Source organism: Pteronotus mesoamericanus, unplaced genomic scaffold (genome assembly GCF_021234165.1).
Source record: "Pteronotus mesoamericanus isolate MK-2021 breed Mesoamerican mustached bat unplaced genomic scaffold, CSHL_Meso_final contig_164, whole genome shotgun sequence".
Taxonomy (NCBI): domain Eukaryota; kingdom Metazoa; phylum Chordata; class Mammalia; order Chiroptera; family Mormoopidae; genus Pteronotus; species Pteronotus mesoamericanus.
This window is the reverse complement of record NW_026555065.1, coordinates 3778476-3795970: the sequence shown is the minus strand read 5'-3', so window position 1 is coordinate 3795970 and position 17495 is coordinate 3778476. Positions and strand designations below refer to the sequence as shown.

Below are 17495 nucleotides of genomic sequence, written 5' to 3'. Positions count from 1 at the left end.
GGGCAGGGAGCTACTACGCAGGAGGAAGCCTAGGCGGTTAAGCAGCCTTGGAGGCTTCTAGGGACATCAGCCTGTGAAGTGAGAAAAGGGGATCCAGCCACTCGGTTGGTTCCCCCCTGGGGCCACCAGCCTTGTGGGGAGAGGGAGGCCATCTCAGACTGCCAGCGTTTGGGGGCAACACGCCCAGTTGTCCCCAGGACGCCAAAGGCTTAACCAGGCTGACTTTCCCCTCTGCCGCTTCCCTCAGCCAGAGCCCTCCGTGCCATTTTCTATACTGTTAGGGGTTTAAGGAAACCAAACATCTTGAAAGTATTACCATTTATAGAAAAGCACACTTACAATTAACTATATAGAAACACCTGGGGATTTATCTCCCAGAATTCTAGGCTGGTGATGCAGAGGTCAACTAGCCCTTGGCATTGACGCAGGCCAGGGAGTGTGGGGTTGTCTCCCTGAGACGCCTCACTTCTCCCATCTGCAAGCTTCCTCAGGTCCCTACCCTCTGTCCATGCTTCTCATCCTCACACCCAGCCATCTGCTCAGAGGCCGCACCAGCCTTCCCCTATGCTGCCAGGAGCGCCAGCGATGAGGGGTCGCTGAGCCAGAAGTGATTCAGTCTCAAGGTCCAGAGCCGCCTCCCAGAGAGCTCCATATGGGGGCCTGGATCAGCCTTCCTCAGAACAAAGGGGCATCTTAAACTCAACGAGAAGGCTCCTGCCTCAGGATGATTCATCACTCACCAGCCGTTCAGAGCAACTGTGCAAATGCCCCCAGAGCCAGGAAGAAACTTGTCAGTGATCAGACAGGCAAGAGGCAGCGTGCCACAGGAGTTAAGCGGGAGGGTGCAGGGGTCAGACTGCCTGGGCCGCAGTGCTGGCTCCTCTGCTCACCAGAATGTCCCCAGATCCCCCCAAGTGCCAGTTTTCTCATCTGTAAAAGGGGGATGACGACTGCCTATTTTCCTGGGTCACGGTGAGGACTCAATGAGATAATTCATGCAAAGCACTTAGCATCCCCCTCATGCAGCAAGTGCTTAGTAAGTATCAGGTAGAATTATTGCCAACGAAAATTAAAGCAGCCCCTGTAAGGGAACCCTCTCCCAGAGAAGCACAGACATAGGGGATGGAGAACGTATACACCTGCCAAAACTTGTCGCTTCTCAAGAGTAGTGGTTCTCATCCATGCCCCCGCAGAAGCCGGCCATCTCCCCCACGATACGTAGATAATTTTGGTTTATGCAACACACTCCCATGAGCATTCACAGATAACACTCAACAACAACAGAATTTTGCAGGACAGGGCAGTAAACACACAGCCATTTTTCCATCACCCACCATTAGCTCGAGCAGAGCACAATTCTAGAGCTGAAACACCTTGCCTGGCCTTTTGTCTCCTATTCAGAAGAGCACATCAGATATCAAGTCACCACAATGCACACTTTAAGTATCTTATGATTTTATTGTCAGTTATACCTTGATAAAATTGAAATTTTTAAATAAAGTACGTCTGCATGAAGGTGAGTGGGAGTAATGTTAATGCCAGTATTGTGATAACTCTGAAATTATTCTACCGTATTTTTTGTAAAGCAAATTTTTGACAAGTTTCAGAATGTCATTTTGTATAATGAGGTTTTATCCTACCCAAAAGGTATGAAAGTCAGCATGTAATTAAAAATTCCATGTAGCCAAAAATTTCCCTTCAAAAATCTCTTAAATAACCCAAAAGTATGATAGCCGTTTATCTTGAAACACAAGACTCATACTCAGTGGACCAGGAAGCTCACAACATACAGGCATATAGAAACTAAGAAAAAGTTGGATAAACCGCTCACTATCTCTCCCTCTGCCCCCTACAGTGTTTGGCTATATTCCTGCCAAATCACATTCCAATCAGTTAAGTGAGTATATGATCTAATTTCACTGCCGGAAGTTACTGCTATGCCCCTCTCAAGTGACCCACGCTGAGGAATCAGTCCTCCAGAAGGTGCAAAAGATGGGGCTGCTCCCCCTGCTCCCCAGACCCTCCACCCCCAGTCTGGGGAAAAAAGCAAAGGGTGCCCACTTACTTGCAGCCTGGATGCGTGCCTTCCGGCTGACCACCAGCCCAAAGCGGTTCTGAGCCACACACTCATAGTCACCTTCGTCTGAAGGGCTACCTCCTTGATCCAGCAGGAAGTGACGAATCATCAAGGACCCGTTGGCCAGCACGGTGGAGTGGGTGCTCTCTGACAGTTCCACCCCATTCTTCCTCCAGGTGATTCGCACAGGAGGGGTCCCCTCCACCCTGCAGCCCAGCACTACAGGCTGCCCCGGGACGGCAACATCATCGCTCGGCTCCACAGCAAATACCAGTTCAGCAGAGTGGTCAAGACCTATATTGTGCAGGGGCGGGGGGATAAGAGGAAAAGGAGAGGTTAGTGTGGAAGGGGCAGACAGAAAAATCTCCACACACAGGAGTCCTAAGTTCCCTGGATCTGTACATCCCCATCTCTCTGTAATGTTAATAGGAGTCTATATCAATATGTGGGACATTATGCATTATGTAGTATCATCTCATGCAGTATCTTACTTAGCTCACCATATTAGAGAGATGGCTGTTATTTATACTCTTTCCTCTTCTACGAGGAAACTGAAGCCCAGAGATAATTAGGCAACTCGTCCAGAGTCTCACAGGTAACGGTTGCAAATCTGGGATCCCAAAGCAAGACTGATTCCAACACAGCTGCTGCCACTTCCGTGGTCACTGCAGTTACGCAATGAAGCATCACAGACTTTCAGGGTGTGACCTCAGGTAAAGTAGTCAACCTGTCCTGGCTTCCCATTCCTCATCTGTTTAAATCAGGAACAACAGTAATGCAGCCTGAGTCATAGTGTTGTTGAATATGATTAACTGACTTAAATGCACTATGAAAAGTGTCCCGGGTCAGGGCAGATACAAGAATCAATGAATGAATGCATGGATAAGTGGAACAACACATCAATGTTTCTCTCGCTCTAAAATCAATAAATAAAAAACTTTAAAGCATTTTAAACGAATATAAAGTGAGATAGAAATAAAAGTTTTTCTTTTTGCTTGCAAAACCATCTGAGGCTGGTGGATGTCTGGCAGGGAGCAGGGTGTGTAGGTCCAGTACCAAGTACAGGCTAGGCTACGGCCCAACTCCATTGCCCCTCCCCTAGAACGTGCTAGGCATCGCCCTCCCCCCCCCTCCCCCGACCTCCTCCGGTGCTGTGCTTTTGTCTTAAGGAGAGAGGAAGGGTTACCAAACATCAGCTCAGATTTCCCAAAATTCAGGGAGGGGGTTCCTAAAACCTTTACTCCCAGCAACAGATTCATTCCTGCAGAAGAGAGAAGAGCTGGAAAAATATGGGGAAGGAGGAAAGGGAGAAGAGCGTGATGGAGAAATCAGGAAAAGCCTTAGGGAAAGACAGGCGCTCCAATCCCAGGCATGATGCCAAGTCGCCAACTTCTCCAACAAGCAACTCACCAGACCAGTTACAATTTCTCTGCAGGAGATACGAGCCCACCTGGGCTGAAAGGGCAGCCACAGACCCTTCCTCACATTTCCAGGAAACTAGCGATCCTGGGGCTGCCCCTCCCTATCAGACCAGCGCCCTCCCGGGTGGAAAGAAGGAAGAGGTCTGGGATTATGGGAGGTTCCCACACCGTGGATATGTAATATTTTAAGACATCTGAGGATCACACCCCTTCAGACCCCTACCCATCTTTTCCATGACCTGCGTTTCAACGGCCTCAGCTCCCAACCCAACCCACGGAGAGTAACTGGGGGTAAAGTTTCTCCTAGATGCGGACGCGGTAGCCTGCTTCTCCGAGTTGGGAGGAGAGACAATTCGGCCCAGAGGAGTGTCTGCTTAGAGCCTGGGGTGGGAGGAGAAAGGACTGGATTTGCACCCATCACAGCCACTGGGAGAACAGGGTGTTGATACGGAGCCCTGGGCAGCAAAGCGGCAGATCCCGGAGCCTGGGGACAGGGCCACGATGCTTGTGCACACTCCGGGGAAGGGCGGGCACGTGGGCATCCCCGCGCTCGCTCGCTAGCTCTCGGTCAGCTTCTGTTCCCCTTCCTCAGCTCTCAGGATGTCGTGTCTCTCGGGTCTCCTCCTCCCCATGCGCGGCCGCCGGGAATCTTCCTCTCTTCCGCGGTTCCTCCCGCGTACTCTGCGTCCGGATCCTACCTCCAAATCCAGTCCTGGCAGCCCGCTGGGTCCCGGCCTCCGCCCCCCCCGGTCTGCGGTCTCCCGCTCAGTCTCTTTGGACTACTCCGTCCGAACCAGGCTCCGCGCATCCCAGCTCGCCCCCTCGGACGGGACTCAGCCCTGCGCCACCCTCCCCGCCGGTTGGTTTCTCCCGCTCCCCAACTCTGGTCCGCCTGGCTAGCTCCCGCTTTGCCGCGCTCCTTGACTCTCGGTCCGGGATTGGGTTTGCCCTCGCGTCCTGGAGCCGCTTCGGGCAAAGCCCGGTCTCTCCAAGGGTTCTGTCCTCAGCATCCCCCTTCCGCCCCCGGCCTCAGTGCCCTCTCCCGGGGCTCTGCCCCGCCCGCCTCGGCTCCCCTTCTCGGGCAAGTCACTCCTGCCCGGGGTCCGCCCCTCGTGCCCGCTTACTCCCTTCTTGCCCTTCCCGGGGCTCGGTCCGCAGCCGCACAGAAGCGGGCGCCCTCGCTCACCAATGCTCGGCGCGGGCAGCAGCAGCAGCAGCGGCAGCAGCAGAAGCCAGGGCCGGCGCGGCGCAGGCGGGCAGCGCGGGGGCGCGGCGCGCGGAGCAGCCATGGGGCTCTCGGTCCGCTCGACTCGGCGATGCGCCGCTCCGGGGCCTCTCGCGGCTCACAGCGTACCGCGGGGCCGGCGCCGGGGCCGGGGCCGGGGCACCGGCCGGGGCCGAGCCCGGGCGGCGGGGGGCTGGGGCCACATGCCTGCCTAGCAGCTCCGCGGGCGCCGGGGGAGCGCCGCTTGCGCCATCTTGCACCTACCCCGGCGATCTGTCAGCCTCTCCCGGGGTGCGCGCTGCGCACTCACACTGCCCGCGCCCGCCCCGCCCTCCTCCCTCCGCCCGCCGCCTGCCGCCCCCCTTCCTTCCCCTCGGTCCCCTCCCCCAGCCCCTCTCCCCGGAGGCCGGGTCTGGGGAACAAAAGAGCCGGCGAGCGCTTTAAGCGGCCGGACATTCCCGGCTGCTCGGCGGACGCGCCCCCTGCGCTTTGAACTGTGGCTGGAGCGGCCGGCGCCGTCCCAGGCTGCAGCCCCGTACCCACCCCCGCTTGGGCCAGCCCGGGACTTGTGGGGCTGGAGAATTGGGGACCCAGAGGACTGTGGAGTGGGTCCGGGCTGCGGAGAAACACTCAAAGCTGCGGAATTTGCTCTGACCACCTCGTTCATCTGCGCCCTCCTCCACCGTGTCCAAGTCTGTATTTTCTAGATAATTCCCTCAAAACTGCAAAGAAGTTGTCAAAGATTCGGTTTTCCATGGGCTTCTGGTCCTTCCACTCAAAGGCTAGGACGTTTAGCTGCAAGGCTGGCGTCCCTAGGCTGAACCGTTCTGACGCTTAGGTGAACGGGAGGTGGGAGGGGTGGGAAAGCAGTTTCCTCCAGGGTGGGGAGAGCCGACCCAATTGGACAATGGGAACGTTAAAGTAACCGGGGTTCCGACCCAGTCCTGCTTGCTGCGTAGCCCAGCCAACCCAGGCCGTCACTCTCTGAGCTCACCTGAAAAGTAATAATCCTTTCTCTCCTACTCACCCTTAGAGACCTTTAAACCACACAGGTCCTGACAAATGACCTGGGAACTGGAAAAGCAAATTGAAAGTTAAAATCCCCAGTCATGGTTCTACACCCAAAGAAGAATCAAAGTTTCATGTCAGAGAACAGATAAGGAGACAACATAGGTCCTGTGTGAGAATGTTATATAAGGTAAGCCTGTCTCCTAGGAGATTACATGAGCATGTTAGCCCTCAGAGATCTTGAATCTTTGCCACTCACTCTTACATGATCTTCTGTTGGGTCCAGTGTGGTGGGCTAGTCCATCAAGATTATTGAGTGCTTACTAAGTTCTAGGAGCGGGAAATTGAAAGGGAGAAGTCTCTGCCTCGCTCCGCTATTTGCCCCTCTGGCATTGGACTGGGATGGCAGAGGCATAGCCAAATCTCTCTTGATGTCAGCTCAGCAATTTTGGGATCAGGAATATTACCCATGTATAAAGCTAACCTTTGCGCAGATGAGTAAAGACGTGCAGGTCTCCAGAAACCAGGCGAGTTTACTAATGATGGGGTTTGTGCGGCCCAGGGACTCCTCACTCTGTAGTAGCAGTTGGAGTACGAGTCTGAGAGGCAAGCACTGAGGCCTGTGAGCAGTGGGAGGCAATGGAAAATTCAGAGTCAGGGGACACCGGCCCACCAGAGCCCCACACTGGCAGTGTAGGGAAGGGCGGGAATGAGGGACCTCTACCGGCCATAGGAAAGGGTGGGAAGGGGGCGCCTCCTGGGCCCAAAGTCCGAGAACTCCCTCCCACAGGCTTGAATTCTCAACAACCCCTTCTTGGCTTGTCCTGGACTTGGAGAGGTCAAATTGGTGTCCTGAGCTGCTGTCATTTTAAATTCATTTTGACAAGTGTTTAATTCTTCTTTATCACAACCCTTGGTCTGAGAGTGATATGCAAATAATGGCTATTCTGCTGCATGCAAAATGTTCAGTATCTCTCTGTATGATCTGTCAATTAACTCTGGTCTGGCCCACCAGCCACTTCAGGGGTGGTCCCAGGCAGGGCAGCCTCTGGCTTTTGGTTCCCTCCAGTAGAAAAGCATGCACATTCTGGGCTCTATAAAGATCTTAGCAGAGCAACTGCCAACCATGATCCTGAGATGAGCGTGGAGTATTAGTATGGTTTTGTAAGTGACAGTGTGCTGTATTTGGGTTAATGGACACAAAGGTGTTTATGAAAGCGAATGTGCATATGTGGGTCTCTGAGCAGGCCTGTATGTGTTCGTGTGCAGCTGTGAACGATTTTGGAGACCAGAGTTATACAGAATAATTGTGGGGCCCAAAAAACCTGGCGTTGTTTGTTCCCTCCTCTCTTGCACCCGAGAAAGTTAAAAAAAAAATGCATGTCCAGATGGAAAGAGATCCCTAGAGAGTCTAAAAGAGTGCCGTCAATGAACACATCTTTCCTAAGTTTAAGTCTTTTTCCTAAGTGCCTGTTGAGGGAGGAAGATGGTTCAGTTCTTTCCCAAACCACCTGCTCTCTACTCTCAAAAACCCACATTTCCCATCTGGTAGGAAATATATTCTCTATTCAGAAATGCTGAGGAAATTCTAGACATTGGTTCTGAAAGAGAATTCCACATTTTTGGAAAATAGTTTATTAATTCATTATGAGGACAGATACATGATCAATGCCTTGGTTTAACACTAAAAAATGTCATATTTGTAAAGAGAAAAAATGCAGGAAAAGTAATTAAATAATATAGCATAAACTAAATACAGACAAATAAATGAGCAGATACTGATTACACTTGTCATGCATCAAAAAAAGGAAGGTTTTTAAAATGAGACTCAAAAAACGTAAGGCATCAATGGTAGGTGACAAAGGGATTAATACCCTGTAAAAGGCCAATAGACTCCTTTCTAATAAAAATACTGCTACAAAGACACAAACCTAACACTTCCAAATTACCCAGAGCCCAAATCATATATAATACTAGTGAGTAATGGCCACTTTCTTATCAACTGTGAGTTATAGGCAGATACCAGATTTATTACTTATTTGCTTTTGAGAAACAATTTTCCACCCAACCTAATGGGTTATAAATTGTCTCATTTGCAGCTATTTAATTTAAACCAGAACCTCAGTGCCTGTTAAACAAGAACATGAAAAATGACTATGTGGTGTAATGCTAAGAGCCTACTGTTAAAACAGCCATTTAATTCAGGGCAGGTTCCCCCCCCACCCGCTTTAGGGAAAAAAAAATCAAACCAGCAAAATAAAACGAGGCTTTTGACCTTCAGAGCAATGATGAAACGTATAGAGTGGTGTTGGCCACAGCAATGTTGAATGCTACAGAAATAGTACAAGTGACAATTCTGTGCTTAACAAGATACAAAACCAGCATTAATAATCTTTAGTGTTATCATAGGCTGGTTGAAGGAGGGGGAGGGGGAGGAAATGTAGGTGAGATGTCAAACGTGAGTGACACCCGAGTGTAATAAACACAGATGCTGAAAGGGTCTGAGGAAGCTGCAACTCTGCTGAAAGACATTTCACCATTTAAAAAAGGGTGGAGGTGGTGGAGGAGATAGACTAGTTATTTCTAATTTAGCCCAGAAGCCAGAGTTAACCCTTGACACGCCAATCAGTTAAAAACGATGCATCTGGGGAGAAAAGACCCTGCATTCTATGCTCCATGAGGCTGAAGTGCAAAATCAAATAAAATACACTGTTTTCTTTACACAGGAAATAGAAGTCAAGCTTGTCCTTCTATGGTAGGTCAACAGAAAATGACTTCAGGACTGAATTAAAAACAAAACAAAATGAGCCAATTGGCCTTGTCCTGTGCAAAGACCGCCCTTCCAGCACCCCAGAGGAATGAGGTTCCTCTCACCCCTACCCCATTAGCTCACGGTAAAGGCGCACAGTGGGAAGCTGCTGAGCTGCAGAACCCCTAATTCCCATTCCCCTTTCTCCCCTTTAGTTTCAGCTGGAAAGGAAGGTCCCAAGCCCCCTCCACCAGCAACCTGCCTCCCTGCACAGAAGGCAAGGAGAAATTTTATCCCAAGCCTCTGGGTTGTGTTCCCCTTTCCCCATCTCAAAAGTCCCCTTGTGTGACTTGTATTCATCACCTCCAAGACGAACCACCCCTTCTTAATCCCAGAGAGAAAGATACAAGGGAAGCCAGAAGGTGTCCTCCAAACCTGCACTGGGGATGGGCAGCCTGCCTGGGGAGCAGGCACACAGAGGCACAGAGAGAAGAGGGGGCAGAAGGGTAATGGGGAACATGAATGGGCAGACAGAGGAGTCATGCTACGGCCTCGAAGCAGACATGAGGTAGTCATGTTGTTAGGGGAGGAAGCGGGAGAACCACATGACACGGTCCGGGAGAGGCGTGAGAGACAGGCGAGGCAGACAGAAAGAGGACGCACAGAAACAGCAGAGAGGAAAGGAAGGAGCATCAGGGAGGAAGCGAAGGGCGCTGGAAGTGGGAGAGCAAGCTGGCTGGGGGAGAGGCTACTAGAGCAGTGAAGGAGAAGGAAGGAGGGGAGAGCCAGAAAAAGCAGGTGTTCAAAACCAGGCACTTCCCAAATTACAAAATTAAATGGAGAGTTGCTCTGAGGGGAACCAGAGTCACTCTCTCGATTTGGGTGACAGAGGTGGGAGAGGGGCAGCAACTAAAACATTAGGCATTCAGAGCCTTCTTGCACTCGGCCCAGCCAGGCAGGAGAATGGGCTGGGGCTGTCTTTGTCAGACAGGGCGTTGGAGACACTCTCAGAGTGTGTAATAAAAGGCTGGGCGATGGAGGCAGGGGGCCCACAGGGCTGGCGACTGACCACTCTGGGGCACTGTCCTGACCCGGACGCTGCAGTGACCACTGCCTGGACCAACGTTTCCCAGCTTACCAGCCCGCACACACACATGTGCTTCACATATGTGTACATCACAGAGAGCCATGCCTTACATGTCGCTCACAAATCACATGTGTCACAGAGTATGGGGGGAGTGAACAATCCATTTCTTCCTCTCCCTCTAGCCAAAGCACTCTAGGAGGCTCTCCAAATGGCTTGATGACATTGAGTATCTGCAGGTACACAGGTGTCATATCCCACGAGCCTTAACAACCTGCCCCAGATTGCGCCCTCGAGGGGAGCTATGCAGAGGAGGAGACCGGGGCTCTGGGCAAGCCTGGGCTGGCTCCTGGAGGGCAGGGGGCCTTTGACTGGCAGCCGTTCCCAGGGGCCTCCTCCAGAGCCTCGCCGGGCTGGAGGTCCAGGTAGGGGCAAGAAGGCGCCTCTGGCAAGCAGGTAAGTCTGTCTGGCCCAGTGGTTGTCTGCTCACACCCTCCCAGCTCGCTGTCCAGCCATTCTACCCCTTGCCCTAGATCCACAACGCCCGATGTGAGGTCGGCAGCCTCTGAGGGCAGGAAATCCTCAGGTTCCAAGTCTTGGAGGTGGAGGTCAGGGTTCCCTTTGGAAGCGCCAAAGTCAGAGTGAACAATAACTTCAGCCTCCACCTGGTTCCTGCAGACCGGGGACGGCTTCTTCCTCCCGTTGCCCTGGTCAGAGCAGAGAACACAAAGACAGGTGACCACCACTGGCAGTGATCATGAGAAGAATGACCTACATATCTGGGGTGGAGAGAGACTGACACCCACCTCCGCCGCTGGTGCCCCCGAGTACATGTGGCAGTTGGTAAAGCGCTGACTGTCCTACGAGAGATGGCGAGAGGACCCACGGGAAGGCAGGGAAAATGGAATACTACTATTTGCCCTCACCCAGGAGCTCCAGCAGTACAGGGTTCAGTCAGGGCCTCGCAGAACAGAAGGAGAGGCTGAAGACACTCAGGCCCATCCACGGTACCTCTGCGGTGGCTCACTGAGGTCTATGTAGAGGAGGGACTGTCCCCGACCCAGGTGAAACACATTCCTACAAAGGAGGCGGCCCTGTGCCCACTCACTTTTACAGGCTCCAGTGGTCTCCTGGCTAGCTTCTATCTGCAGGGAAGTTACCCTCAGGGGTCTCCAGAGAACTAACCACCTGCTTTCCGCAAGCATGGGGGCCCTTCTCTCCTTTCTTCCCCTTTCCTCCCAGGACACTGACCTTGATGGCATCATACACCAGAGCCTGCAGCAACAGCGTCTGTCCAGTCCCAGCAGGGGGCAGCAGGGCCCGGGTCAGGGAAGGCACCTGGCCTGCCTGGGGCAACTCACAGCCTGCCCAGGAGCCTGCCCAGCACGGCCCACTTGGCTGAGCCCACGAGATCTGCACGGGGAGAGACGCGGGAGCACTGAGGGGTGGGCTGGGAGAGGGAAGGGGCTGGAGCCCCCTCCACAGACTCTGGCACCTGTTTTCTCCCTCCCCAAGGCTGTGGGGAGGAGCGCAAAATACAGGCTGAGAGTCTAGGGGGAGCCGGGCATGAAGAAGCCCTCCGGCAGAAAAGCCTCATATCATTGCTTTGGCAAAGCCCAGGGCTTTCCCAGCCAGGCAGGGTCTCCTTCAGCAGAGAGGTGGGGAAAGGGTGAGAGGGGACTCGGGTTTGAGCAGGCTGGCCAGGAAGGGGTGGGATGAGCCACCCCTCCCAGCAAGGAGGGAACCTGTCTTGCACGGCCCACTTTTCCAGGTCCCAGGCCCTCTAGGCTACAGCCAAGCTGACCACGCTCTTTTTGCAATACTAGGGAGGGCTGGATCATAGAGGTCTCCCCAGCTCCCCTGATGAGGAGGGATCTGGGTGTTCTGGCTACCCAGAGTCACCAGCAAACGGCCCATGGGGGCCTCCCCTCTTTCCGTGAGAGCCAGGCTGACCTATTCTGCTTATCCGCCTTGCCAACGTTTTCGTGGAGGGGGAGACAGTGCCTTTTCTTCTGCAGCTGGCCTAGAGGAAGGTGGGGTGTGGGGGGCGGGGAGCGGGGAGCGGTTCTCTCACAGGGTCACCCGTTATGCTCTCGCGCCCCCTGGTGACACAGTGTGGGACTAACCTATACAGGATCCAGGCTCACCTTTCTCTTGGAGTGACCCCGGCAGTCGGAAACTCCACCACCCATAAGGCTGTGCACTTCAGCCCTGTCCTCGATGTCTGAGGGTGGTGGGGACCAGTCCTGGGGACGGGGGTGCACGAGCGACTCCAGTTCATGGGTAGCTGGGGGACTAGGGGGTCCAAGACGGGCTCGAGAGTACAGCGCAGGGTTGCCAGCAGTGGCCGTGGAGGACAGGCCTGGGAGGGCTTCCCTGGAAGGCGAGACCGGCACAGCAGTCAGAGAGTGAGGGTGGGGGTGGGACTGGGGTCTAGTCTGGCCTACGTTCCTGGGCAGGTTCCTGTCCATCTCTGGGACTTGAGGAGGAAACCGTTCAAAAAAGCTGTGACACTGCAAATGGTACCCGTCCTCCCCTGGCTCCAGGCATCTGGAGATTTGGGGTCCCTCTTGCCAAGATGCTAGCAGCTACAGGGGAAGCAGGAGACAGGCAGCTCTGCCTCTGTATGCCCTTGTTGAGGGGGTACGCTGGGGGCTCCCCCAAAGTCATCCCCACTCTCATGAGGACAGCCCAGAGTCCTAACTTCAATGGGGTTGGTGGGGGTGCCTAGGGCAAGTCATGGCCACTTTTCCTGCTTTCTCATCTCAGCTCAGGCAGGAGCTTCTACCTGTTTCTCCCTGAAACCCCTAGAAGCTCAGCGGCACTCTCACTACTCATCCTCCTGGAAATCTCTCCTCTCTGTGGTCAGACCGGCTCCTTCGCGCACCTGTGGGGGCCGCGGCGCAGGCCAGCACACATGCAGGCCAGGAGGCAGAGGAGGCCCAGGCAGACGCCCACGATGATGCCCGTGACTGAGTGCACATCCAAGGAGTCTGGGTTGGGGGAGAGAGAGGGGACAGGGCAGGTCAAGGACAGGAGAAGACCCAGGGTTCATAGATCAGGACTTTGTGTGGTTTCCTCGGGGGCTGCTGGCTCGAGTCTCACTCTTTGGACACTCAGAATTTCTGGTGCAAGGACAGCAGGGCCCCACAGCATCACAGAGACCACAGCTACCTCTCTCTCCAATTGTCCTCCCGACTGGACACCCACCTGCCCGCCAAGCAGGGCTGGTTTCGTGGGCGGGCAGGAAGTGCAGTGGCCCCGAGCTCACGCTGAGAAGGGCTCTGTGCTCGGTTTAATGCTGTGCTGTCACTGTCTGGAAATTCCTCCTAACTTTGTAATAAGGAACCCCTCATTTTCATTGCACGCCAGGCCCTGCAAGTTACAGCGCCGGCCCTGCTGCCCACCAGCTCCCCATACAGCTCCTCGCCTCCCCCAGCCAACTCTCCAATCAAAGCAATCTCCCAAAGGGACCAAGCCAGTCTCCCAAAAATCTGACGTCTCAGCCGAATCGCCACTGAGCCATCCCGCACCTGCTTCCCCTTCAAATCTGTCCTCTCAGCACCAAACTAGGAGGGCGGCCATCCAAGACAAGGCCCTGGCTTCAGGGCCTTGGAGGGGACAATGTTAGGGTGAGAAGTCAATTCCGGGGGCCTCTGGGGGCCTCAGGATGGACTCCACGTCCCCTTCCTGCCTTCGTACCTGAGAGCTTCTCCTGGAGCGTGATCACGTCCTGCAGGCCGGAGAAGGGCCCGGGCCCCACCTCTGTGCGCGCCCCCATCTTGAAGAAGTACCTGGTGTCGCTCTCAAGGCCACGTACCTCAGCACTGAAGATGTTTCCTGGCAGGCGGGGAAGCAGGGAGAGCAAGGCTAGTGGGCTGAGTGGGGGTGGGACCGGGTGGGAAGCAGGTCTGAGAAAGTCCACTTCCCCCACTCAGGCAGCAGCTTCTGCCTGTTTCTCCCTGAAACCCTAGAACCTCAGCGGCACTCTCACTATGAATCAAGCCATCAGAGAGGCTGGAACCGGGGAAGAGGGAGGGGAAGCTCTTGCTCCAACAGCCTCGGGGCAGGAGTCCTCACCCTCCGTGGTGAGCAGGGTCCACTGGTGCTCGGGCTGAGTGTGGTTGTTGCTGTATAGAATCAGATACTCCACGATCTCCCCATTGGGCTCCGTGGGGGGACACCAGTGCAGCAGGACAGTGGACGGCGTCAGGGAGCTCAGGCGCAGGTCAGATGGGGGTGTCGAAGGCCCTGGGGTGCAGGGGAGGAGAAGGGGAGAGGCAAGGTCACTAGGAGCCCCAGTGCTGGGGGCGGTCGTGAGACAGGGCATGCAGACATGGCCTCTCTTCTTCCTCCTTCGCTGGAACAAACCACAAAGCAAAATGAGGTCTGGTCTCCAACTGGGGAATTTTACAAAACAGCTGGGGTGGGGGCTTCACCACTGTGCCTCCCCTCCCTGAAACGCCTCTCCCCTCCTTGGAGCAGAGCTCCCTAAACTTCCACACCCAGAAATGTCCAAGGGTGGAGGAGACTGGTACTCTCGGGAGCTGGGAACAGAGCTCAAAACTTTTTGGAAGGCTTTTTATATTTTATTTTAAACTGTCACAGTAAGTTTGCCATCTGTCCCATGGTAAAGTTTAATATAAAAATAGTGTTTACAATTATTTAAAGTTCCTAACCCCCCTTGCCACGCAAGTCTTTAAGTGAAAGTGTTTGATGCTCTGTGTGGCCTGTGTCTATGCCCCTGGTCCTCCAGGGTCACAGGCACCCCAGCGTGAGAAGTGCCACCTTGGCAGACCTCGTGCTTTGTTTTTAGAGAAGATGCTGATCTAGGGAGGTGGAGGTGGACGAGGAAGGGCGAGAAGGAGGGACCCAGGGTGACTGGTGAGTTGGGAAGGACAGAGATTTGGGAGTCCAGGGCTTCAAGGCCTGACAGCGGGTGGGACGGGGACCCAGGCCACTAAGGTGTAACAGAGCCACCTCTCTGAGCCCAGGTGGCTCTCTGCTTCTCAAGCTCCAGTTTCCCCACCTAGAGAAGGAAAAACCACTCCCCTCCATAGCCCAGTCACTTGTGCTGGGAACCCAACGTCATAAAGTCTACTTCAAGAAAACTCTGGGTCGCCCTGAATTCTGTATGCAATTTAAGATGATAATAACGGAGGTCATAGTGGGGTGAGAAACAATTTGAAAGCAGTTTTTAAAAAATCAAATTCATGAGAGCAGAGGGCCTCCACACCCCACCCCACACGCATCTTCCTATGTCAGGTCCTGGGACGAAGGTCTTCCGGCCGTGGGAAGGTGAACACTGTTAGGGCCAGCAGAACTGAAGAGCCTCCGCTGTGAGAACAAAAGTCCTTTTGTCTTGAAATGCCATTTCCAGAGAGTTCCAGAGTCACAGACTTGCAGAGTGAACAGCCCCACCCTCTCTTTGTACAGATGAGGACGCAGGGGCCCTGGCTGGGGAAGGAACCTGCCCAAGTTTACCTGTGTGTCGGAGGCAGGATGGGAACCCATATGCAGAGTGCAGGACACCTGTTCCCTCCCCCCGGCCCCTCTCCACCGGCTCAGTGGGGCTTGGCACAGCCTCTCAGAGGAAGCTGCTCCTCTTAATCCTAAACTATTTTTATGGATAAATAAGGTTAAGACCAGCACAGGACTGGCCTATGTGAATGCAAGCACATGACACGCCCTTGTGGGGTTCTGAGGGACATTTCAGAAAAGAGCATTTCTGGGCAAAGAGTTGGGTAAAAGACAGGTTGGTGGCAAGAGGGCTGCGGGGCCACTCACGGTCAGGCAGGGTGGAGCGCTCCACCACGGAGCCGAAAGGCCCGTCCATGTCCACGCCGTGGGACTGTACCGCAAACTCATATTTGGTGAACGGCTTCAGCCCGCCAATGAGGATGTCTTCTCCAGAGCTGCCAAGGCAAGAAATGTGACTAGGGCTCTCAGGCACACCCTCCTACCAGGGCAGCTCCTCCAAATCTACTCTCCTGCCCCCAGCGCTAGCCCCAGGCCCTACCGGGAGAAGGGGGCCACCGACACCAGCCAGAGAACCTACAGAGAGGCCTGGATGGACGCTGCTCCCAGGGTATCATGCTCCATGTCCCATCTCCAAGCCAGTCCCCCTCCTCCAGGAAACCTTCCTGGATTAATCCAAGTCATCCTTCACTCGAGGAACCATCTCTGATGCATTTTTCCTTGATTTAATTTTACTTTAGCTGCAACTGTATACATCTATTGCTTTTTATGCAATATTTTCTTTGCCCAACCAGCAGCTCCTGAGGACAGGGGCTCTGTCTCCATCTGACTGGGGGCCCTCTCAGGACAGCAGCTGGGCTGTCCCTTCACCATCATATTGGGAGCCCTCTGAGGGTAAAGAAATAGGTCTGCCTGCATCACGTTCCCAAGGGTTCAGCACAAGGCCCTGTTGCAGGGGGTGGGGTCGCATGGGCTGTCCTTTGCCACCGGCCAGACCCTCAATCTTCCCCCAGGGTAAGGCATGAGCCCCGCAGGTTTCTGAATCCCCCAGGCTCCCTCTCCTCCTCTCCACCTGCTGCCTTCCTCCCCCCTTTACGGCGCGAGCCCCTCCTTCCCACCTGGTGTAATAGGTGACCAGGGAGGCATTCCTGAGGCCCCAGGGGCTGAAACGCACAGTGTAGTTGACAATCTTGACCGTGGTGAAGTCGGGCTTTTTCCACCGAAGCCAAATGGACGTGGAACTGTTCGATTCCGCATGAACGTGGGCAGGGGGTAAGGGTGGCCCCCTCTGGATGGGAAGGTCTGGAAGGTGAAAATTAGAGTGTGGCGAAGGGAGGAGGGACACTAACCCTAAAAGTGTATGGGGCTTTACAGCCCCCAGTTCACAGTCATGTCCATCTACCCTTTCTCCTTTGATCCTGTGAGTTCGGTAGCATCATTCCCACTTTGCAGATGAGGAAACTGAGGCTCCCAAAAATTTAAGTGATTTTATTTTTTTGCCAACGTCCATATATATAGCAGACCGTAAGAGAAAGAGGAAGCAATTAAGAGCACAGATTTTAGAGCCAGGCTACCCTGCTTCAAATTCCAGCTCTGCCACTCACCAGTTGTGTAACCTTGGAGAAGGTGCTTAACCCCTCTATGTCTCCGTCCCCTATTCAGTCAGCGGGGCTTCTAAGAGTGCTGCCTCATAGTATCGTTATGAGGATTAAGTTAGTTAATATTTGCAAAGTATTCAGAAAAGGATCTGGCATATTGTTTTTTGTTTTTTGAGATATAATTCACATACCATAACATTCAGTTTTTAAATGTACAACACAGTGGTTTTTAGTACCTGCACAAGGTTTAGTACCTGCACAATGCCACCTACACTAATTCCGCAAAATTTTTATCACCCTGCAAAGAAACCCTGTCCCTTTTACCCATGAATCCCCATTTCACCTCTCCTCCAGCCCTTGGCAACCACAAATCTGCCTTATGTCTGTATGGATTTGCCTCCTCTGATATTTCCTATCAATGAGATCATAGAGTATGTGGAGTTTGTATGTCTGGCTTCTTTCATTTATCATAATGCTTTTAAGATTCCTCCATGTTGTATGATGTATCAGCACTTGTTTCCTTCTTGTGGTATCTGACACATTGTTACGAACTGAATGTTTGTGTCCCCGCCAAGTTCATATGCTGAAATTTAACCAACGGCAGAGCACTCCCTAGAGGCATTGCTGCCTGTCTCTGTCTACTCAGGTTGCCACAACCAAGTACCATAGGCTGGGTGGCTCCTGAACAACAGAAATTTACTTTTCACAGTTCTGGAGGCAGGAGTCTGAGATCAGAGCACCAGCGTGGGAAAGCTCTGGTGAGAGCCCCCTCCGGGCTCAGACGGACGGCTCACAGCATGACGTATAATCACGTGGTGAAGAGCGGTGAGAGGAGCTACCTCTCTTTTGACTCTT

General features: G+C 53.6%; 2 protein-coding genes across 3 annotated transcripts in view; both read right to left on the bottom strand.

Moving 5' to 3' along the window:
- Positions 1-4787, bottom strand: part of IGDCC3 (immunoglobulin superfamily DCC subclass member 3) — a 37649-nt gene extending 32862 nt beyond the window's left edge. Inside the window, exons 1-2 of the mRNA XM_054565676.1 lie at positions 4685-4787; positions 2066-2371 (exon numbers count right to left, since the gene is read on the bottom strand). Coding sequence (XP_054421651.1) covers positions 2066-2371; positions 4685-4787 — 409 coding nt within the window. The remainder of the gene's footprint in view (positions 1-2065; positions 2372-4684) is intronic.
- A 2607-nt stretch (positions 4788-7394) lies between these two features.
- Positions 7395-17495, bottom strand: part of IGDCC4 (immunoglobulin superfamily DCC subclass member 4) — a 37411-nt gene continuing 27310 nt past the window's right edge. For both annotated transcript variants that reach the window (XM_054565276.1, XM_054565277.1), the window contains exons 13-20: positions 16161-16344; positions 15352-15479; positions 13645-13815; positions 13267-13404; positions 12452-12557; positions 11712-11940; positions 10816-10977; positions 7395-10271 (exon numbers count right to left, since the gene is read on the bottom strand). In XM_054565276.1, coding sequence (XP_054421251.1) covers positions 9867-10271; positions 10816-10977; positions 11712-11940; positions 12452-12557; positions 13267-13404; positions 13645-13815; positions 15352-15479; positions 16161-16344 — 1523 coding nt within the window. In that variant the 3' untranslated portion in view covers positions 7395-9866. The remainder of the gene's footprint in view (positions 10272-10815; positions 10978-11711; positions 11941-12451; positions 12558-13266; positions 13405-13644; positions 13816-15351; positions 15480-16160; positions 16345-17495) is intronic.